This window comes from Bombus huntii, chromosome 6 (assembly GCF_024542735.1).
Source record: "Bombus huntii isolate Logan2020A chromosome 6, iyBomHunt1.1, whole genome shotgun sequence".
Lineage (NCBI taxonomy): Eukaryota > Metazoa > Arthropoda > Insecta > Hymenoptera > Apidae > Bombus > Bombus huntii.
In genome coordinates, this window is record NC_066243.1 from 1,505,536 (window position 1) to 1,530,513 (window position 24,978).

Sequence of the window (24,978 nt, forward strand, 5' to 3'; positions counted from 1 at the left end):
TATGCTTTTAAACAGATATTATTGCTTTAACACATAAATACTATAATGCACCACTTTTTATGTACAATTGAAAATCTTTATAGTTATTTCTTAATGCTATGTACATCTGTGTCAAACAAAAAAATAATCGTCCGAATCTGTGTCGAATAATTTGACTAAAAACATCTCAATTCGCTAGTAGTGTAAACAAGTAAGAGATAAAAGAATAATTTTTACCTGTAGAGAAGTGGTGTACGTTGTTACCAAAAGAATGGCCAACAGCAGTGTAGTAAAGTTGCAACAGATTCTTGACATGTCTGTACTGTACGTAATAATAAACGAAACTACTCCAGTTTTCAATGTGCGGTTCAGTTCCGACTCTCCAACTGCTCAAAAGATTATGTCACAGGTAGAGAGAGAAAGTCCTGCAGCACATAACTCGAGCAAGGACTATTCTGATTTTACATGTACACATAGCGTTTAATTGCTATACGAAATGCTGTTTTATGTACACTTTCACAAATCCACTGTGCTGTTCTATTTTGACTTTCCATCTTGAATGAAGTATGAATAACGTTAGCCAAATCAAACAAGAGACCAAGAAACAGTTGTCAAACGCTTCAATATGACCAGTATAAAAGCAAATGTATAGTGTTTTATGAAAGTATTCGAACGTTTCTAAAAGTTTTCTATGTACGATACAAAATATTTTGAAACTTCAGCGGCACTGTAGCAAAACACGACTATCGAGTTATACAGGGTGGTTGGTAACTGGTGGTACAAGCGGAAAGGGGGTGATTCTACGCGAAAAAATAAGTCGAAAATATAGAATAACAATTTTTCGTTCGAGGCTTTGTTTTCGAGAAAATCGACTTTGAATTTTGGCTCGGTACGCGTGCACTTTATCGCGTCTCGTTATAACGGATCTCACTCTAGATCGTTGTCTCGATGGAAAAATTAAAAAAAAAATTTTTTTTTAAATTTTTAGTAAATTTGTATTAGTAAATTTTGGAATGGCTCTGAAAATGTATATGCTAGTGCCAAATATTTATTGAAAGGAGATACTTTGCGAAGATTGTCAAAAACGATCAGTAATAAGCTACAATTTATAGTCGAACCATCTTGAACATTAACTGTACGTTTAAGACTGCTATCCATGCTGTATACTAATTTTTCATTAAGCGTATATTCGCAACAAATGTCTCGTAACTTCTACATACATTTACGGATTGATCCCAAGTTTTCTATGATAATCACGATAGTCGTTCGTATAATGTACGTAATATATTCATAAAAATATTCGAGCAATCTAATCCTACGTGATCCGTAATAAATATCTTCTAGATGACGTTTAAATGGATACTCAAGGCTTCAGATTAAACCAATTCAACTCCTAATGTTACATGCTGTACATTTGTTAAATGAAACTACCCTGATTTTTTAGTAAGGGAAAAGAAGCGTAAAATAGAGAAATGAAAATCAGCAGCTGATTACAAGTGGAGGAAAGAAATTAAAAATTATAACAAATTTCGTATGTTGTAATGAATGGAGAGGAAATAAATATTACGAAGAAGAAGAAATATTACGCACTTCCTTCAAAGTGTTTCCTACGAGTGTTCATCTCTACAAATGACGAAGATATCAATATCTACAGCTTGAAAACTAAGTTTACAATGATTTTATCTTTAAATCTTTCAATGAATAAATAATTTCACTACTTATCAATTTTCTGCTTAAAAATGATTATTATAGGAAGAATAGGAACATTTGATGTAATAACAACAGGGTAATAGAAGGATAGAAGATATGTCATACATGGCAGAGCAAAATTTCTGAATTATTTTATTCAGTAAAAATCTAATATATACAAGTATAATAAGTATAAATTAAAATGATTCGACTCAGCACCGTCGCACATACCGCCTGCAAATGACATCGCGTACAAGGGTATTCTAGGGTGTACTCGTTTGCGCCATAAAAATGTATCAACGATATATATATGTGTATGTGTGTGTGTATTTACTTTTCGAGAGCTTTGATACAATTTGACCGTTCGTCTTGATCAACGCTACGTATAAAATTTACATTTCAAGAGTTCAACTTGATTGTTAACGAATTTTAAACTGTGAATGATGTGTTAGGAAAAATTCAAGATACATTTCATTCGTTTTAGTCATGCTCGAAGCAATTGCATATGCATAAGACTGGAAAAGACACCGAAAACAGAATGTAGATTGAGAAACACGAAGAACTGTTCACGCTGCATCTAGAAATGAAATTATCGCTAGGTTTTAAATTTAATTTTACAGTTCTTACTTCGAACTGTTCATCAGTTAATATATTTCATTGGGTTGGCGAAAAAGTTTCCTCGCTTTTGTCAGTAGGTGACATTAACGTTGCTTTAAGTATCAAGACCTAGTTGTGTTTTAGCAAATGCATACATAACTTAAAAGCTTACATATTAATATGTCCTATAAAAGAAAGTATTGTTTCTTGATAAAAGTAAATTCGATGAATAATTTCAGTACTATCCAATTACGACTCAAGTTTATAACTTTTACTACGTTATAAAATCAAAGACGAAAGATAAACTGTAAGAACAGTATTTAAACTACATGCCGCATTATCCTGGACTTACAACGCAACGACAAGGAAAAGCCACGTTTCAACGAAATTATTCTTCGTGTTTGAGCGCAGGTTGTCTCGTGCCGAAAGCCGGCTCGAGAGGTACCAAGTAAGTAACTTTCTCGCCTAAATCACCTTCCTTCTCACTATGCTTCAGAATCGGCCTATTTTTTCTAACGAGCTTACGTGGACGTTGAATCACCTCTTCATAGGTGACGTATTCAGACCTTGTAAGAGGAGCTTTTTGTTTCTTCGTATAATACGGGTTATTACCCGCAGATGTATTGTCGGTTGCGTAAATTTGTTGAATAGTTTTGGCAGGTTGCGTCACAGGAGTAACGGTGTATCCTGCGTTAATCAATGCTGACAAGTCTTCTTCCGTCAAAGCGTGTGCCTTGGCTGCGGGTGACGGTTGAGCACCGATTTGATCCGGCTGGGCGGTTACTTCTTCGATGGTTACCGACTTAATTGGTGACTTTTTTAGCAAACCCGATTCGGATACGTAAACCGACTGAGAAGACGAAGGGAGCTTCAACTTATGGGTTTGCCGTGGTTGCGTAATAACAGGTTGTACGTGGGCTGACGCTGCTTCTATAACGGGATTCGCGTCATCGGATTTTGGAACTGATCTAGGAACGTAAGAAGAACCAGATGTTTGGTATTTTTGCAATTGATCATTGGTGAAATAACTGTTGTGAAGGAAAGGAAGGGCGGTAGTGGTTGAAAGAGTATAATGATACACGGATGAGTCTGGATCAACTTTCTTTCCTTGCACTTGGCCCTTGGAGATCGCCAAAATTTCGCCTTTAACCTGATTCCGAGCTTGAAGCTGGGACTTGTAAAGAGCTTCAGCTTGGGCTTGCGCTATAGCCTGAGCGCGCGCTTGATTCTTCTCGAAATTCAGAGCATAATTATGAACCTCTTCCTGCACCTTCAGATGAGCTTGCTGCTGAGCTTCGAGTTTGCGAATAGCGTCAGCGTGTGCCTTAAATTCCTGCGCTTGCTGCAATTTCCTTGCCTCGGCTGCCTCCGCGGCTATCTGCGCTTTCAACTTCGCCCTATAAGCAGCCTCTGCACCTTTTGGATGCAATTGTTCTTGCAAGTGACTACGTCCAGCATCGCTCACTTGGGCACCTTGTTGGATCTGTTCTAGAGCAGACTGTTGCCTGTAACGTTCGTTCGTGAGCCTCATATGCGCCAACGCATCTTGGTGATGCTTTTTGTAAGCAGCCTGCGCGATTTTCTGGAAAGACAACGCTTGTGCCTCCGCCTGAGCTTGAGCCTGAGCTTGAGCCTGTTCAAGGGCTTTCCGATATGAATCGTCATCGATATAATCGTATTGTGGCGACTGATTGTAAGCTTCGGCAGGCTGAGCTGCTTGATAGTGAACAGGCTCTTCGACAGATTGATAAGCAGGTGCCGGTTGTGGCTGTGGTTGTGGTTGTGGTTGTGGCCGTGGTTGATGATAACGCGGTGGAGAAGTTTCAATATGGTACTGCTCGGGCAATTGAGCTGCTGCCACGGTTGGTTTCGCGTATTGAGCCGGATAGCTTACTAATTGCTGGGAATATGCGGATGTGCTTCCTTTAGGTTGCGTTGGAAGAAGTTTAAATTCTTGGGCTTGATTAGCCGAGACTAGTTGCAGTAATTCTTGCTCGAACGTTCCCAATTTTGGTTGGGCATAGGATGTTTGATATACCGGAACCTCGGAAGCTTTCGATCCCAAACGGGCCGTGCGAATGGCGTCTGTGCGTGTTTGAGCTTCGACTTGAGCTTGGATGTCAGCAGTTAATTCGGCTTGAGCCAGAGCCTGAGGGTGAAGTTGAGGACGAGGACGAGGCGGCACTACTGTTGGCTTTCGGTAGTTGTAATAAGCTTGTTGCAATGCTTGCTGTTGTTTCGCGTATGCTGGCTGCACTCTCCGTGGAGGTGGTGGCGCTTGGTGTTGCGGCCCTTCCTGCGCGTATTGTTGTAGTACAGATAAATACTCCGGTGGTAGCTAAAAATTCACACATTTTCTCATGTAATCGTCGTTAATAGAAGATTCGATAGTTCAATTGCACTTTATTGAAATTTAAAATGCTTTATAAAACAAAATACATATATATCTTCTACATTAAAATGCTACTTTATAATTATAATTATCTAACAATTAAAAAATCATATTCCGGTTTAAACGAATCAAACGATCATGGGTATTTACCGAGTCATTCAATTTTTGATACGAAAATAAAATTAATTAATTAAAATAAGAACAACAAAAGAGATAGATATGAATAACTTGAAAATTTTAAATATCAGGATACCTTGACCGATTTGTAGTAACAGTATATAAATTCTGTCAAAGTAAAGATACATAAAAACTATTATATTTGCTACTTAAACATCACTGACTACTACTCAATCTGATACCTAATTTAAAGAATTAAAAAATCTGAAGATAACGAGTTTGTCAAGCAACAGAATAATTTTATAATATTTACAATCTATGTATAATCTGTTAAAAGAGTTAGGATAACAGTTACAAAAAAGATTTGATAAACAGATGATCTCTATGTATTCGCAAGCAAGTACCATAATCAATGAATCTCATTTTAAATTGAAAATCGACACTGACATATCGCTGAAAATATTTCTATGAATGAAACAGATGATGATCGTAGATGAGTCGATAACCCGTAGGAGCGTGAAGATTCATTCAACGTAACTTATAGCGGCAATGGCATACAAGGCCATGCAACGTACATAGAGCGTGTCTACCGGCTGCAAGACTTATAGACGGATATACTCTCGATCGTTGGGTGTGGTATTACCGGTTTTGTCTGGTCGGACCGATTAGAAGGTAAAAGTTATGCAAGAGAGCATGATCGCGTTTAGCACGACGAAACGATCGCGAACGAGTGTAGGTGTCGAGGAGATTTAAAATTCCCTTCTCAACTAAGACGTTATACGTCGATGATTCATTTTCTTCGTTCCCACTTCCTCGTGCTTCTCTTTTATCTGTCCATTAAGAAAATGTACTATGAATCATTCTGGTGCATCCGTGATTATACTTTTCGCTTATTCTTTCATATCAAATATTTGGAAATTTCCCTACTTGCGCGAAACCTGCTTAACGTTCCAGTTAGCACTTGATATCGTCCCTATCGAGAAGATGAGTAGAATTAGCAACTATGAAGTATATACTTTGCGTGTAATTTATTTAACTACGTAGTGAATCGAAGTATACGTGATACATTAACGTTACGTCAGAATCGATTTCATTTAATTAACTTAGAAACGTACCACAATGTAGAAAACCTTGGCAATAGTCCTCGATTAATGGCTACACGGATTTACGAGTCCGTGGAAACATATGGTTGCAAAAGTTATACATAAAGTTACCATATCTGTAATGATCTTTCTAAGAAGTGGATGATTCTACGCGTCTAGGATACGCGGCTGATTCAACAAAAGACGAAAAGGACAGTCGCTAGTGACGACATTAATGGAATTAGATCGATCGCAATTGTTGGTTGCAACACAATATATCTAGTTCGTGAAGGCGGACCCACCGTTCTAATGGAAAAGAAAAATGTGTACTGTCCGTGCCTATGCACTGTGTAGCCGCTCACCACGTTCGTCGGTGATTGGCGGCCAATAGTCACGGTTGACCGAGAGCAATGATGTTGCCCGTTTCCAGGAACATTTATTCTTTTAGGATAACAAAGACAGACACGTCGGTATTATTTAATGTGATTGTTCACGAGGTGAAATTCTTGAATGGGTTTACTATATTTCAACATTCGCACGCTATAGGTGCTTCCATTTCCTTTCTACTTCTTCTTAATATATTTTGACGCTTGTCTTCTCTCTTCTCTCATTGTGTCTGAGGTATAAGTCTGTTAGGTGAGAGCCTTGCCGAAGAGTCCATACTAGCAGATCTTGGACGAAACACTCGCTATATTTTGACGCTTGTCCGTAAAAAGAGTTAGCAAAATATCAAGGATAATCTTTCACGTAACACTTGACCAGTGTCCTTAACTGGCGTACTATGCATCGATGTATCTGGCATAATTAGATAAGTAGGCATGAAACATTGGAACTATTCGCAATACTTCGCGAAACACTACTTAAAGCATGAATTATGAAATGGTCAATCGTTACCTCTTGCGTATCATCGGCTGATTGAAGAATGTACTGATTGGCTGGAGCACCATATTCGGCAGTGGCTGTAATCGGCGATCTCTTCACAGGCTCCTTGACATCGATTTCCAACATGACAATGTCGCCTGCATTGTCAGAGGAGGTTTTCGCTTTTTCAGCTGCGTTTGAAATCGCCTCCTCGGCCCCGGAAACCGTTAAAAGACCTATCAAAAAGCAATGAATTGCAGTTTCTAAATAACGAAATAAGAATGTTGTTTTAGCAGGTACAGTACTGTACAAAATTCTTGGACCACACATTCGACCAAAAGAAACTGTTTTGTTACTTTATTGTTTAATTAATTAACATAACGCTACATGTTTTTATTTCCTACACGATCTAATCGTTGTTTCTTCAATAACTTCCTAGATTTGTTTTAAGAAATTAAGCTGATCGATCAAAGTATTTGTCGTTGATTTCTATGATTTTAAGTCTACAATTTTTAAGTTTCGTGTGATTTAGGCGAGCGACGAATTCCATCACGGACAAATGGCGTGACTTTGGACAAGATCCAATCGTCAGGACACTGACAAATGAGAACGTTCTGTGAAATTGCCGCGTGACAACGTTAGACCACGCACTGCTTCTGTGACAAAAGACATCATAATGAGTCCTGTGTGGGACGTCTTGCAGCAGGTAACTTACTCTAGACATTACTACGGTAGATTACTACCTGTTCCGATCGATGCAACACTTGTAACACGCCTTATCCTATACCCACTTCTAATTAGCGAGCGAGGTACAAAAATGACTCGACGAGTGGATCTTGTCTAAGAACACAGTATTTTTCCACGATGGAATTTATTACTTGCTTGATAAACGGCATAACGTTTTAGAAAAGCAGGGCGAAAGTTTCGACCGAATAACTTGCTGTATTTTTCGTTAAATAAATTCCGAAGAATGCGAGTTATTCGCTTCTACATCTAATATTTTAAGTAAAATATATTATATTTTAAGTAAAAAATATTTTAAGTAAAAAGAATTTTTAAGACAGATATTGAGATCAATTTGGAATAGTCGATGTCTCGTACGGTCTTATTTTAATATCTCGATGGGCTATTTTGAAGAAATTATCAAACTCGTTTTATATTTTGTACCACTTTATTCTCAACAAATTAAAAAGCTGACTTCTCTTCTAACTTTCATTCTTTTTCTCGATACTTTTCTTATATCTATATATAGACTTGTGGTGCACTAGGTTCTAACATTTAGGTCACAGCTGTATTTATCATAGAATGCACAAATCCGTGAACGAGGTAGAACAACGAACAAGCATCGGGAAAAATAAAATATGCAGTATTATACAGGGTGGTTGGTAACTGGTGGTACGCGAAAAAAGAAGTCGAAAGTATAGAATAAACATTTTTTTTTTTTTAATTTTTCCATCGAGACAACGATCTACAGTGAGATCCGTTATAACGAGACGCGATAAAGTGCACGCGTACCGAGCCAAAATTCAAAGTCGGTTTTCTCGAAAACAAAGCCTCGAACGAAAAATTTTTATTCTACATTTTCGGCTTCTTTTTTCGCGTAGAATCACCCCCTTTCCACTTGTACCACCAGTTACCAACCACCCTGTATAATTATAGGTAATAACACGATCTAAGATTTTCACACGGTGCTGTGGATAAGTGGAATCATTGAATTAGTATTATAGTCCGAAATAATGTGGTTTTGATTGGAAAAGTAGTACAGCGGTATACGATAATATTCTTTTCCCTCAGAAAACTGCGTTTTAGAAGAAATCGATATTGAAAGTTCGTTTACTATGTGCGCCTTTCCGTGACCTCATTTACGCCTTGGTTCAACAAATATTGCTTCAAATTATTTGCCTTTGCCACATTAAATAACGAAGAACGAACAGTGGGACAAGAACGTTTATTGCTAAAAAATTGTAATATGTAAATTAATGGAAATGACTTGGTTTTCTGCCAGCGTAATTCTACCTTTACTTTCTAATATATATTTTGTATTCGTAAATGTTCGATTGTAGAAGCTCGAACATTTGAATTCAGTACCTTAATTATAATGTATAATTATAATTTCCTTGTGGCACATAACAGAGATTTAGTGTAACTGCGTAAATAAAAATACATTAATTTAATTAAAAGGGGATTTTCGTGTAACAACAATAAAATCAAATCTTCGTTTGATTATTTGTTTATAATATTTTTCCAAACGATATAGACCCAATTTATCTGCCGAGAAAAATAGATTTTTCTTTAAAACCTTAGAACTTTCTAATTTTTCATGTCTTTCTTTCCTCAAAAATAGGTACAATCCTACTTTTAAAAAGCTTCTCAACTTTTGCCTACAACGATAACTACATTGTCAAAGATGATCGCAAGACTTTTACGATATACAATAAACAATAACATACATTTGTCTTCTAAGGCTATCTATTTACATCCCAAAAAGGTCAATATAATAATAACGCAACAAGGACACGTTGAGAATAAGGTACTAAAGAATTATTAGATAATAATGATAAGCTGTTAAACATAATATTTTGTAAAGTTATATACAAAGTAGGTAAAAATTATTTGACCTACTTGTAATGCGATTCAATAGAATTGCGGAAGACGAATTCGCAGGTGACTTTTATGTCGTTCCGCTTGACTGAGAATGTATAGTCTGAAGGCGGAAAGGAGTTGGGAAAGCAGTCTAACGCAGAGAAAGTTACGCGGTCTTGAGAAACTTTTCCCACGAGATTCACTTTCGACGTCTTTAATAAAACCTTTCATCATTGTTAATTTAATCAAAAACTCTAGGCTAATTAAAATATTAACAAGCCGAGCATCCCAGTGTTTTGTTTCGACTCTACGAATTATTTTTTTGTGCTTTATATTCTGTGCATATCATCGATCGATCTAAAAATATAATATTAAAGATATTCTCATTGTATCATGCATACAATGATAAATTTATAAATCAATATAATGTACGTTAATATAATATTGATATATTAAAATATTTCAACAGAAAGTCCGGAACAATTTAATGGTGTAAAAATATTTCAATTATTTATGATGAACTTGCACGTTACTTATTCTGTAAATTAAATAAATTCTATATCAACGTTGTAATTTATGATACAAGAAAATGTACATTTTTAGTTCAATTTCCGCTAATTGAATTCATAACAAAATGTAACAATCAACAAACACTTTTCTTAATTGTACGTAGTACAGTAATCGTTCAATTATTTAGTGCTTACGAAACAAATATTCAATATAATACATTGTATATGTATAGCATAATGTAATAAAATATAGTATAAACATAATACATGTGTAGTAAAGAGAAATATCAAATTATTTCGAATAATTGAAACACTGATGGACTTTTAGTAAAAAAATACGATCGAAAATATCTTCCAATCAGCGATCTTGAGATCCTTCAAACTTTCACAATCCGGATATCGTTGCTTTTTCCTTCGAATAACAAATTGCTTCCGACGTACGTACATCTGCTGTTATAATATTATGTAGGATTAAAGTAATCCTAATAATACATTGGAAAATATATCCAAGAAGCGATAATCGAAATTCATTGTTCTTGAACATTTGCTCCAATCAAACGAAAGAAGATTGAATTTTACCATTTTTAATAAATGAAGTAATTTTCTAATAAAATTCGTACCAGCATTAATCTTACATCCTTTTCACACAAGGTAGAAAGTTCTATCTTGAATTGAATTTCTAAAAAGACAATATATATACAGGGTGGTTGGTAACTGATGGTGCAAGCGGAAAGGGGGTGATTCTACGCGAAAAAAGAAATCGAAAATGTAGAATAAAAATTTTTCGTTCGAGGCTTTGTTTTCGAGAAAATCGACTTTGAATTTTGGCTCGGTACGCGTGCACTTTATCGCGTCTCGTTATAACGGATCTCACTGTAGATCGTTGTCTCGATGGAAAAATTAAAAAAGAAAAATTTTATTCTATATTTTCGACTTCTTTTTTCACGTAGAATCCCCCTTTCTCCTTGTACCACCAGTTACCAACCACCCTGTATATAAATATATTAGAACAACAATCTACAACATCCTCGCATCGATTATCTTATACCTGCCTGTTCCAGATAAAATTCCATCAAAAATAGTACGCAAATGTCACAAAGCGTATAATTTTTTAAAAGAGAATAGGATTTTACGAAGATTGTAATTATCTGGTCATGTTCCAGACTTTCGAACCAAGTTGATTTAAAACTATTTAATAAATCTTCCCGTTGAACCGTATTTAGTCTGTCTGTAATAATTTTAAAACACGCGCTACAAACTGTACAGGCGTTTTTTGTCTGTCCAAGGTTCAGGTTCTAAATATCAGGTCAAAATTTTCTTCACCATTCCTGTACTAGGTATGCTCTATTAATTCTTCAAGCATTCACATTCTTAACATTCAGTCTTCAGTCATCCAAGCTTTCCAACGCAACGCAATCTACAAATCCAGTCGTTTCCACGTAGGTATACATATCTCACGATCTTTTACTTCCTTTGAAAGGTAACTCGAACGTTACTGTCACTTAAACATAATATAGGTCGTGCACAAAGAGGTTGAGTCCGCTTTTTAAAATTTTAGTGCCAATGCACTTGACTGATGCTTATCTTATATAAGTTCTCAATTTTCTCTTCTGTTTGTTTTGCCGAGCTGACCAATTTCACAAACGAACGACTCATATGCTTCCTACTCAATACGTTTCAGTTACACATTTGTTTTGCTGAATTCGCTATCCAACATCAATTTCCTCTTCCATTTCTGGGTTGTAAAATAGCTAATATTTTTGCGCGAAGGTTTCGAAAAATTTACCAACTACTGAATATGAAATAATAGAATTTATGGCTATTTGTAAGAGAATTCGTTAATTTAATTTTATAAGTTTACTATTTTTTACAGTTTCTTTACTTTCCCATTCGCGTCTAATGACCTTGCTAATGAAAAACTTCTATCGTTAGATTAGTCAAATGTATAAAATGCTTCTTAGTAAAATAATCTAATTATAGACAAAATATTTTACAAATACAAATGATACACATAATGAACAAATTTACAAAAACAGATAATATGTCAGTAAGAAAAATAAATATATAATATCATGATTGAAGATATAGCCAAACATGTCTCGAATTATTTCGGAGCAAATAAAATAGTTGTTACGTTTGAATAGTCATTACATGAAAAACAATGACCTTGCTTCTGACGACCAGTGTCAAACAATCGTTACCGTGAAAGTGAATTTGCAGGAAGTTTCTCTTAGATCCTTTTTCTTTGTCGAAGTATGTAATGATAATAATCTTATGATACACCTATAAACCGGTCTTTATTTTTCTAAATACATACTATGAAAAATTAGAAACAATTATATCGATTACAGCATAGAGTAATTGCAGCTATACAGTATACAGGGTGGCCCACACGAAGTGATCAAGTATGATAGAGATTCTGCGTGGGAAAATGAATCGAAAATGTACAGCAGAATTTTTTTGTCCATGGCTTCGTTTTCGAGAAAATCGAGTTTAAGCGAGTCTAGTTAAAAATTGATCTACTGCAGTGAATTTTCAAATTTATCCTTCTCATGTACAAAGCATCTTATAAAAAAATTCTATTGCACATGTTCCACTCATTTTCACACGTAGAATAACCTCCTGTCGGTTATTGACTGTTGTTTGGTCATCTGGAATTGGCCGTATTCAAATTTACTTGATGAATTTTCGAAATCAATTTTCTCGAGAACAATGCCTCGAACAACAAAATTTTATCTTACATTTTCGACTTATTTCTTCACGTAGAAGCGTTTCCCAGTCGGTTGACCGTGTTATGCGAAACACGCTGTATATATGTTGTTGTTACAAACATGCGATTAAAAGACAAAAGCAGAGAAATGAAATTGTAGAAACGAAATGAGGTGTTATCATTGGAATTGGCCAGATTATAAGCAAATTATAAAAAATAAAAAGATAAGATAAAAGATCTATACTCAGGAATTGTAGTTCCAAAAGTTTCAAGAAATTTCTAAATATCGTAAAATCACCGCCATCGGTAGATTGGCAGTGTGCGTAAAACGCAAAGGTTTAGAAACTGTTTAATTATGCTAAACATGAAAATTGGGAATAATTAAAAATAAAAGAATCGTTAGATAAAAATGATAAGTAAATAACACGAGTAAGAGATAAGATATTCGGGAACATACCTCAGCCGACATTCAAAGGAAAAGGATCTTCAATTCTGTAGGAAACGCGATTAATGTGATAAAGTCCTGTATTCTAATCAAACAATTTTTGTTATTTGGAACTGCTATATTATTTTACTGTATCTGCTATATTTGCTATAATTGACTTGGCAAAATTATCGATCCTCCGCGTGCCAAGGAGGAGAGTAGGATACCTGCTATTTAGTCCCATAATGGACTTAATAATTTTATTTTGCATAGTTCGTGCGCACAGAACGCAAAGCTTTAGAAACTGTTCGACTATGCTAATTGTAAGAGTCTAATTTTTATTATTTTTATTACGCAAATAACGCTATGCGCCTTATCTAAACTTTTCACTTAATAATAAATAATTTCCCTCTTTAAATCACACGTATTAATTCTTAGTCGAAAAAGCGCAAAAGAATGGGTAATACACGTCTTTTCACTTCTAGAAATATCAGTTTTTACAATCAACTTTCTCTGCGTATCGAATCACAAGGACGATGTACGATACGAATTTAAAACTGGAAAGTATACTATTGCACTTAATCGTACATATATATATATATATACATATATAATTGACCGATACATGTATAGAACAGAAGCGAATATCATTAACTGGCACGTGCCTTGAAAATTACATTTCATTCCTGTTGGTAAATATAGTTCGTACGTAGGAAGCATCTACGATAATAGACAAAATCAAAAGATTGACCAGACATATGGAATGGTAACGTTAGAATGCACTTTCATTATCGTTTAATAGTAAAATCAACTTTGAGATTCCTATTGAGTGGTGTTCTTCTAAAATAAAATGCTTTTAAAACAAAACAAAGAATTATTGATTAAAATACTATCTCTACAAATGGATTTTATTTTAGAAACACTTGAAGACTGATTTTACTCTGGTTTTTAGAAGACTTTGGTCTTCTAAAGAAGTTTTTGGTTTAGACTGGTTTTTATGAAGAATAGGAAAGTTTCAAGTTAAGTTAAGTCCAAGTGTAAGATGTAATGGACAACAGGAAGTCGTGTAAAGTCGAAAAGCGTGAACAATAAGGAATAAAGGGGAATACATTTTACAGTAGATAAAATGGCGTTCGGAAAAGTAAATTTCGTTATTTTTGTTGAGATATGTATAATTTTCTGTGCTGGACTGGGTTAAATGCACTGGTACAGGTACTTGTATGTGGGTACCAGTGTGTGGAGCTATGTGTGTGCGCGGCGTCTCGAAAACAGATGAATGTAAACTATTCAGTCGGTTAACAGTCGAGTATAGAAGAAAGTGCCGAGACGCGTGCAAAAGTGTATCGATGAATATATAAGAAATCGTCCATGAAATAAATATATTACTATTTTAATATTAATCCTCAGTATAAATTTAGCGTTCCTATAACATTATTTCGGCTTCAAAGATCCACAATTCTCAACAATTTCATTTTGATATAAGGATGGATAATAAAAAGTTAAACTACAAAGTCTAATCTTGCTTTTGTCTTATTCGCTAATTATTTCGCACAAAGTTGTGAACATAGTTAGAGATAGAGGACTGAGAACCTAGTCATCCAGGCTGGGAAAAGATTGCTAAACTGTTTCCATAGTTTGTCTACAGCCGAGATCGATCTTAACGTTTTTCTCTCTGGAAAATCTTTGTTTGAAGTAACTAAGAATGAAAAAGGAAACCTGAGCATTGACTCTTGTTTTCCTTTGTTATTACGCAAGAAATTACGCGGATGCGAGCAATTTGTTCGCGTTGAGTAATGAGCCGAGTGTCTTCAACTGAAAGACAGTTAAGTAACAACCTCCGGTTAACAAATCTTATTTAATTAACGCCTTGTATTTCCACAGCCCTGCAAATTTCAACGAACACGCTGACTGTTTGCGTTCAATATGCAATATTTAAGTACAAGCAGCCTAAGTTTAAGTACAAACTCGATCTATTGGAAAGGATCATTTAAATAAGCAAATTATTGCGACAGGATGTCGCGAATTGTTATAAATACTTTTAATTCTACTTTAAAGCTACCTAAACTTAATCTCAATCTGAAGTTTTACGTCAGGCAAGTGATCGCTCTGTTATCCGAAAATTCTATTATCCGAACTGTATCAAGATATACCCGATGTAAAGAAATTTCAAGCATATATATGACTGACGTAAATCTGCCTAATAAAAATGTTGTAAGAAGTGACTTGATGAAGATTTCTTTCTTTAAGTTCAATGAAGAAACATGCTCACGACGACAATTGTTGACAAATGATAAAAATCCATCTTACGTCTAAAGTCTTGCAGTCCTTTCTTAAACACCCTGTATATTTTGAGGAAACATCCTTACAAATTGAACTGTCCGCATCTACGCGTCTTTAAACAAATCATTGAAGAAGACACTATACTGTCCTCCCTGCAAGCGATAACTTCAACGAAATCACAAACATTTCAAATATTTCTGGCACATGACCTTGCTCGAACAAAGAGTTGCTTGTAAGATTTTTGCACCGTTGGATAAACGAAAGGAACTCTCGGTTTTTCCGTAGAAGGAGCATTTGCAACTGTTGTGGTCACTTTCAAAAGTGTACATTTTTTGTACTATACAGTGAAGAAGAAACACAAGCGGACTTATGAAAAGATTATTTACTTTTTCTTCTCTGTAATTTGCTTTGCTTCGTATGACACGATCACTTGTTTTTAATAGAAAAGGGCAAGTTATTCTCAGCGAACTTAGAATTGGACACGATAAACTGACATATTCTATAACTGTATTCTATCTGTAGATTATCGTCTTAATCGTAGTAACGTTCTCCAACAGAAAATTAAATTCGCCCTTTCAAATGAAATTCAGATATGTCTGTATCGTAAAGGGTATTGCAAAATTTATTTTCTCAAAGATATTAATTTATATCGCCAATTACCATGTTGTCAATCTATCGATTTAATTCTAACATATACTGTATCATATTACTGTTAACCATACTGTATCGTATTGTAATTGTACTGCATATGATACATACGTACGTATGTTCAAAATGTACGAATGCTATTATTTAACAATGTTTGCAACTTGTATTGCCTTATCGTATTTTATACGTCTTATTTTTGTATATTCTTGTTATGCATTTTCTTAATCGCGGTAGCTAGTGACCATAAAAAATGATTGACCTGACCTTAAATAGAATAAATAATAATAATAGTATTCGATTAATTATGAACAGATATTCATCGTCCTTAAAAATTCTCTTTAAGCTGGAAATTAAATTTACATAGATATAAAAATAACCAAGGAGCATAGTAATCTTACATAAATCTTGCAAAGCCTTTACCGGAAGTCAATGCAATCAAATGATGACTTAGAAAGTCAATGAAACCTGTCGATCCAAGATAGTTCGTACATCCTTGCGTCTCATTATGATGACTAATTGACTCTATACTCATTCATCATTTAGAAACCTCAAAATGAAATTGCAAACTGCGAGATATAATATTACAATCTTTCCATAATTTCTTCTAATAAGACATTTATATTTTTGTTCTTTCGTCTGCAAAAGAAATGACAAAATTATGTTCTACGGATTGTTTTCTGCGAAAAATAGTTTTCAAATATCCTATATTTTATTATAATTATATGTATATTAATTGCAGTTTCTTCTTTGTGAACGATAAACAAATACCAATGATCATATAATGTTGTTTAATTAAATTTTCACTCTACAAAAACATATCTGTCTCTTCATGACTTTTTAAATGTTTATAATTTACTCTAATATTATAATAATACAATGTACATAATATGTGTGTTATAATTAATTTTTAACAGTAATCTGTAATTTTTTGTTCTATCATCTCATAAAGAATAAACACGTATTCATCTTTATAGAGAAAACTATATTTCTTGTCGAATACAATAATCATAAAATGACTGTTATCAGTTTTTAAATTAACAAATCTTTTACACTCGATGCTTTTAAATAATTTAATATTAGATATTTTTATCCTTCCGTTCTATAATTACTTCACTCCATATATCGTATCGCACACAAACACAGAAGTAAACACTTATTTGGCCTTAGTTCTGAGATGTATGAATCGATGATGATAAATTCTACAAAATTACGACCTTTGTCCAAATATAGAATATAAAATGTAAAATATAGAATGTGGAATGTTTGTGTCCAATTTTAATTACATTGTTACTATATTTAAAATTCACTATACTGCATTTATTAGACAATTTATACTAAATTTACTGTATTACTATAATTAAAATTTGTTTGTTACAAAGCATATAGTACATTGATATTGAATATTTATATCAGAATAATTTAGAGAAGGTAATTAGTAACAAGAAATGCGATATATCGCGGAATAAAATAGGATAATTTAATATGCTGCATTATTTTATTTATACCAAGATAATTCGCTGTATTCCTTATTAGATTTTCAACTAGTTTTCTCACGAAATGATCGAAATAGAAAGTGTCATTATGATTGATTGCTTCAGACGCAAGGTGGTGGACATTTACGAGCGAATGCGATTTAAAAGATATTTATTATATGTTTTCATAAGACTTAAGTTCGAATCTCAATGTGAAAGTAAAAGACCAATGGAATTTTCAATAGAATTGCGCAAAATAATGTCAGACGCACTAATTTGTATGTATAATAAATATGTTTTTTTTATATTTCTATGACCTCTTCTCCAACTAAGTGATTTTATTAAAAAATATATCACGGAAAGCAAAAAATTATTTCTACTTTTGCATTAATTGTTCAATAAATGTACACCAATTCTATGTATAATACAAATCAAGCAACTGATTATTATGTTTGTACAAAAATAAAAACTGTTTTCCATTAGTTTATCAGTCAGTATTAATCAGTTAGTTAATATATAACTAACAAGAATAAGGGATTAATTAAAAATTTGGATTAAGCGTATGCACGTTTTAAAGCTTTTCACACGAGCCGTAACTCGTTAATTAGATTCACACGCATAACAATAATGTCATCTTACCTAAATTATTCCCACGGCGTACATTATTTCACTAACTTCGAATCTGATCTGAACATTTTCAGAAAATTGAAAGTAATATCTTATTTTTTACAGTTACGTAACAAATAATCTATTTTTGGAAACAGTTTAAGTATGCTATGAAGTGTTGCGTACAAAAATTACATTTATTTATTTGAAGTAGAATATAAAAGTATAGCGATATAGATGTGAAATATTTTTCAACCTTCTTGAATAAAAATTGACACTGTTATTTTAAGACGTATAACACAATTATCACTGGTAGACTGTCGGATTTTGCACCGCGTAATAATCGGTCGATTAATCATAACGTCGCTTCATAGGATGAATTATTTATTAGTTGGTTTCGATCGAAATAATCGTTTCCCAATACTTTCTTTTTTTCCAAATTTATTTAATAGCAAGTAATGAAAGAGCTACGTGAAATAAAGATAAATTGAATAGCATAAATGGCAAATCGTCGCTAATCGAGACTCGAATGTAGACTGTGTCCACGTTCACTGGAAATTACACATATGTACAGGTTGACCGGTCTTAATCTGTAAACGCAAATTACTCGTACACTATGTATTGTATAAAAAAATTGTTCAGATAAGAAGTGAATGGTTTCAAAGTGACAATCTAGTGTAAATAACTTTTTTATAGACGAACACATAGAAATTATATGGAGGTGATATACGTTTCTTTAAAGCTCGGTACTCTCTATAAAAAGATATATAATTTAACTTTAATTCGTTTAACGCACGAAAGAGAAAGAAAAATACGATGCAATATTCAAGCATTAAATTTGACGAATCAAAGCTAAAATATTTGCGATTAATTATAGGCCGAGTACTTTTTGTAAGGAGAACAACGAGCTGTATCTATTATTGCATTAAAAAATATATAATACCATTTAAAAAGAAAGTATTTTATGTTCATATGACCTCTACGCGTCCGTGTACGGAAAAGGTACTTACACCAAACTGTGGCTTTCTCGGAGCCATTCGCTTCTTATTTAAATTACCATTTTGCGCAGCACACAGTGTACCAGTAATTTGCATTTAAAGATTAGAAGAGTCAAACGACATCGTATCATTTAACCCCGATGTAATATAGTACCTAGTAGATCCAGCTTACACCCGGAAGTCTCGAACAACAAAAGTTTGGTAAATACGTAAAAGTTTCACTACGGTTGGATAGTAATTATTAATCCGCAGAGTTATATGCATTTATGGGAGATTTAAAAATACAAAAATGTCTAGAAAGCTCATAATATGTAAAAGTACGTGAAACACTCAAAGTATAGTACTCTTTAGGATATTTAATGGATAAGATCTAGCCGAGTTCCCATTTTCTTTTTTCTTTAGTATTATATTCATAAGAATATAAATTTACGCAAATGCTCGTAGTCTAGTGTTAAATTAATTGCTTTCCACTTAACTTAACGATTTTGACTTATTATCCAAAAATCGTATCGAATGTTGTTTCGAAAACAATTTTTTAATTTCCCGTTAAGAAATAACATCATGCCATTTCTTGAAACCAAACAATTTCCTAATTTATTACTGTCACAAACGTTCGATCAATTTTTAATTCTTCTAATTAAGACACATAACAAAAAAGACGCGACATTGATTAAAATACATTAATCGTGAAACAATCGAGTAGCATTGCTTAAAATTTGTATTTATTGTAAAAGAAATAATTTATTTTAAAAGAAATATTTCAAATGAATCTCGTTCAGGTCTGTGTCGAATATAATTACTATGTAGGTATGTCACGGTAAACGCGTGCATGCACACGTAGAGAAAGTATACAAATACCTATATTCATACACGATCAAATTTTCGTACCAAAATGATACAATTGTTACACATATATATCATTTAAAATATTCACAATTATAATAACGAAATAAAAGATTTTTGTAGAAAAAGAGGATTAAGGTTCAAAATTAGACCTGCGACAAATCTCTGATTAATTAATTAAATTAATTATAATAATGGTTATATATTAGTCTCATAACAACCAAGACTATTAACAGTTGTTTAAACGACATTATAATGTTTTTGCTTTTCCGTAATAAACCATAATAAACCATTCGTGATCATATCAAATAAATTTAATATCATTCGTATGATACAATGTTAAATTTTATAAGACGCTGTTAGGAATTTACGACAATCATTAAAAACAAATTGTTAATTTTCTAGATGGATTTATTTAGAAACGTTATGTCCAAAGACTAGTATGCAGGAAATAAAATTTTTGATCTCTCTATGCGGTCAACATTCTACACATTTGTATAAGTTGAAACGCGAAAGTAACCGAGTTGTTCGGGAAGCAAGTTTCTAATACGAATGCACTACCGTACGTGCGCAGTTTATCCGGAGAATCAAGGAAAGTGTTGCTGCCTGCTCCAAATTTTAACGAACAGTCCCAACTGATATAACTTGATGCAACTTTTGCTCAAGATACAAATTATACGAGTAAAAAGGGCATCATTAAAGAGAAATATATACTTGAATCACGATCATCTATGCTTCATTAATGATATCAAATTTTGTATATAACGAGAACTATGCGATCTAAAGAGTGAGAAAAGTGAGACACTGTCACAAAATCCTCATAAATAAACCTGCCTTGTTAAATTTTCGTGTAGAATTACTTGTATATTCTATATCGATATCTTATCGCAAGATTTGATTTAAAATTTGTGCAATGAAAATATTGAGAAAGTAATTTTCGAAGATAACAAATTTGTCGAACGTGTTCGAAATAAAAGTATTTACCACGCGTTGAAACGTCAAACGCACTTACATGTACCCAAGAAATTTAATATTCATAAAATCACACATGATTAAATATATCAATCTCGTAGCACGCACTGTTCTCCCTTACTTTTGTTTCTTTTCTTTCGACCGATCTTTTAAATAGTCTGCACAAATAACGTACTAATAGTCACAAGTTAGAATGAGCACCAAAATACTCGTCCTTGTCCCATGAAATGCATGACGTAGCATACTCACCTGCGAGGATAAGCAGCCACATGGTGAACAAATGAGTGACGAAGCGCCGAGTGAATGTTCGGCAGAAGTAGATTCCTAGTGGCTTTATAGACGAAGGGGAAAGGCCGCACCCGAGCAAACCAGGTGGGGTTGTTACCACTTTTCTGCGACGAACTGTTTCTAGGTGCACATCGCCGGTACACGAACCTCAGGAAACAAAGACATTAATGCACGTCGATTTTATAGACATTGTTACTTATTTTACTGCTAACAATGAATTCTGCATACTGACTTGCAGATGCAGCTACTTCATATTCATAGCATTTGAAAGTTACAGTGTGAAAACGAAACTGCGATAAGATTATTGAATACAGATCAGAATTCAAAGGAATTTTAACAGTGCGATATACCACAGTATAAATAGCCCACGGATGTTTACTTTTATCGACACTAAAGAAATGGAAATTTGTTCGGCTACTGGGTATTATAAATTATAAGAAGTATTTTACTTTCTTACTTTGCGTATATATATATATGAGTCTTATAATAGCCAAGATCATTAACAGCTGTTTAACCGACGTTATAAACTTCAATTTAATTTGTATCCTTTTATAACGTGTTTTTCCTTTTCTATTTTTCCATTCATCTCTTTATATCTCTACAATTTCGTATAATTTCTACTATTCATAATCATATCGAGTAAGTTTAATATCGTTTGCACGATACGACAGGACAATGATGGATTATATAAGACGCTCTTAAGAATTTACCATAATAATTAGAAACAAATAGAAATTACATCTGCATAAATAATTTTAAGCACTTTCAAGACGGATTTATTCAAAAATGTTATATCCAGAAATTAGTATGCAGAAAGACATTGCGCACTAATAATTAGTTGTACTGACTGATAATGATTTGTTCATTTCATCCAACAAACAAAATAAGTTCTTATCTGAATTATTTACTACGAGTAACAAATAGGCTCTTAATATAGGATAAAGTTAACAAATCAAATCGTAGTAAAATATAATACAAAATTAATCTGTGTGACTGTCTCAAACAACAGTTATATGAGCAAACAGCTCAATTGATTGGAAATGTAGAATTATTATTTTTACAATTGCGATTAATTATATCGTGATTCTCTGAGGGGATCCTTTTTGAAAATTGATTGTAAAATTAATGTAAACATAAATTAGTAATATAAGATACATGGTATATAGCAAAGAAGTTGATCGAAAGGAAAGCACGACGTTCCGTACGCTTAGGTGAGCGCAATACGGTGAATGTAAGAAATTCGAGAGCAAATCACCGGGTACTAAAATCTACTAAACTTGGGACACTGTTTAAAAATATAAGTAAACTTGAATAAACGTGAATAAACAACCAAGATTAACCGCAGAAGCGACTGGACCAGACATGTAAGATATATTAGATTATTTTATATATCCCTATTTAGATGTACGTACGTATTTAATTTGATTTTAATAAGCCCACTTATTACATTAATATATATCCACGTAAATATAATCGTAAGTATTATTTGAGTGGTCCAAAATAATGGCGGTGTAACTCCCACTAATGTTGCATATATTTAATGTACAAGTATATCATCTTGTTTAATATGGTAAAAATAATATATATGGAGATACTTAATTGTTATACCGATACTTTTTAATTGTCTTGAACATGTATGTGGTATGATTTTGATTTTAATAAAATTGGAGATACACCGCTACTATTATTCTGACTGACACATTTGAGAATTTAAAAATGTATAAATGTCCCAATAAATAAATATTGCCAATAAAATAGTTAATATTACTTTGCTATTATTAGTTACTATTATTACAAATAATTACATAAGAAGATAAAATAACTTCCTAGAGGATATTATGCAAATTTAAATTTTCGTGTACGTCATTAAAGAAATGGGACCTAAATAAAAATTCTCTTCATCCCCTAACTGCTATAAAAAGTACCTTACTTTGCATATTTCATATATTCTTGCACATTACAGATATTTTATACATTTTCGCACATTTCAATGTTTATATCCATATATATATATATATATCATATCAGCATATATCTATATCCATATAGTAAATAGAAAAATAGATTTATAAAATTAAAACAGATCATGACAATTATTTTTAATTGTACTTTTATGTTACGCATATTATTAAGTAACATTAAAAAATGTATAGACAATTGTGGTCATTGGTTCTACGAGTATTCGAAGACTAACAGTGAATGTTATCAAAGTCAAGGGTAATATTGTAATCAAGTACAATATCACAAATTCAAGTACATTATAAAGCTAATCTAATAATGAACTTGTATCATTTTTGTTCCCACAATATATCATATTACAAGGGTACGTGTGTAAAACATTGAAAAGGCATGTACTCGCTATCAGAATTGCTAAGTTGGCAGATATGTGAATATATTTAATTACATAAATAGATCTGCACAAATTAAACGAAACTCGTTGATTCGAATGGAAAGAAACGCGTGCGCGCATCCTAATAAACATTATTTCATCGATTTAATCGTGTATAGAGATTCTACAGGTTTGATTTTCAAACTGGATCAGTGGCGATGTTTCATGATTGCAACAGACAATCGCCCTCGCAATGAGAATTTCTCATAGTGAACCGTATGTTAAAGTTTGCCCGTGTATGTGCACGCTCGCCTGTGACTAAATGCGCACGACAGACTGTAATATAAACGCGGTTATGTTCCTGTAAGCCGCCGTGGGAAAGGTAATCGGTCAGAAGAAAAGCAGACTAGGCGTATACATGTGTACAGGGCGGCACTCGCTTTCAATGTCCTGTTATACGATCTAAATAATTTTGTAACGAGCAGTGAGAACTTTACCTTAAAATTTTCCTATAATGATGATTTGATCGATTCTTCTAATGATTTAGAATATAACAATAGATCAAAAAAGTATTCAAACACATTTAGACCCTTTACGTGTAAATCGTACAAACTATTTTGATATCTGATTAGCACTATAACGAAACTAAACTAGCACTATAACAAAAATCATCAAAGTAAATGAACAGTCAATTGTTCACTATATTAATAAGCAATATTTACCATGAGATCATTTTTACAACTAATTCTATGCTTAAGACTGCTATTCGTGTTGTATACTAAGTTCCACTAAGTGTATGTTTACAAAAAGTGTCTTGCAACTTGTGCATTTCGGATTTCAAATTTTATTATTATTATCACGATAATTATATCCCATCACAGTGCTTGCAAATTGCAATATACAAAATTTCCAAAAAATTTTTCCTTCGATAAAATATCAAGGTCATACTGAAATTTCTATATGACACACAAAAAATCGCTAGTCTACATCATTGTTTAAAAACTCATATTCATCTATCCACAGAATATTATGTTACGAAGGTTGTTGGATCTAAAATGATTCAAAGAACGCAATAGGATTAAATGATTGTTCCCTGTGAAGCGTCAACGTATTAAAAACTAATAATAAATCTTTTAAAAAAATATGATATTCGTTCGGAGCCAAGTCTAGGGTGTACCTACCTGTTATAAGCCAAGTGTAGGCACGATCCTTCAATACCTTCCATTTAAAATGTTGGAAAGGTTGACGAACGTTTTCAGTATTTAAAAAGCGTATGATAGATCGCACTCTACTATCGGCGAGATTTTCAATTCTCATCGCTATTTTGAACGTATGAAACAACAACGATGTTAATTATTTAAACACAAAATTTCGTATGGTTTACAGTTACTTACAAAACTGAGCGCACACCTATGTTGGTAATGAAAATTGGCGGGAAATTGAATACAAACATATATATTCAATAACAGATATATATACTTTATTCGTATATGTTAACGAATGATCCTCCTCCATATAATGCATCCCCGTAACATAAAAGATCCTTCTCCGTGGTTGATTATTGGGCATACAACTTGTTTCTTCCTATCTCGTTCAAAT

At 33.2% G+C, this 24,978-nt stretch overlaps 1 protein-coding gene across 2 annotated transcripts; it reads right to left on the reverse strand.

Annotated features, from left to right (window-relative positions):
* Positions 1–1,791: 1,791 nt before the first annotated feature.
* LOC126867099 (uncharacterized) lies at positions 1,792–24,949 on the reverse strand. 2 transcript variants are annotated; one of them, XM_050621255.1, is made up of 5 exons: positions 24,790–24,949; positions 24,561–24,698; positions 21,012–21,197; positions 6,751–6,953; positions 1,792–4,603 (listed from the first exon to the last, which is right to left on the reverse strand). In XM_050621255.1, the coding sequence occupies exons 1-5, from the start codon at positions 24,830–24,832 to the stop codon at positions 2,654–2,656; spliced, it is 2,520 nt and encodes an 839-aa protein (XP_050477212.1). In that variant the 5' UTR covers positions 24,833–24,949; the 3' UTR covers positions 1,792–2,653. The 2 variants fall into 2 exon arrangements, with proteins under 2 accessions (XP_050477212.1, XP_050477213.1); XM_050621256.1 differs by lacking the exon at positions 24,790–24,949 and having other exon boundaries at positions 24,561–24,713.
* Positions 24,950–24,978: the final 29 nt, after the last annotated feature.

Excerpts from the sequence above, each read along its gene's own strand:
- LOC126867099 (XM_050621255.1), bottom strand. The coding sequence starts at position 24,832 with ATGTTTGTATTCAATTTCCCGCCAATTTTCATTACCAACATAG. Across the intron at positions 24,699-24,789 it reads AATTTTCATTACCAACATAG|CGATGAGAATTGAAAATCTC; the intron begins GTGTGCGCTCAG and ends CGTTCAAAATAG. Across the intron at positions 4,604-6,750 it reads CAGCCGATGATACGCAAGAG|CTACCACCGGAGTATTTATC; the intron begins GTAACGATTGAC and ends GTGAATTTTTAG.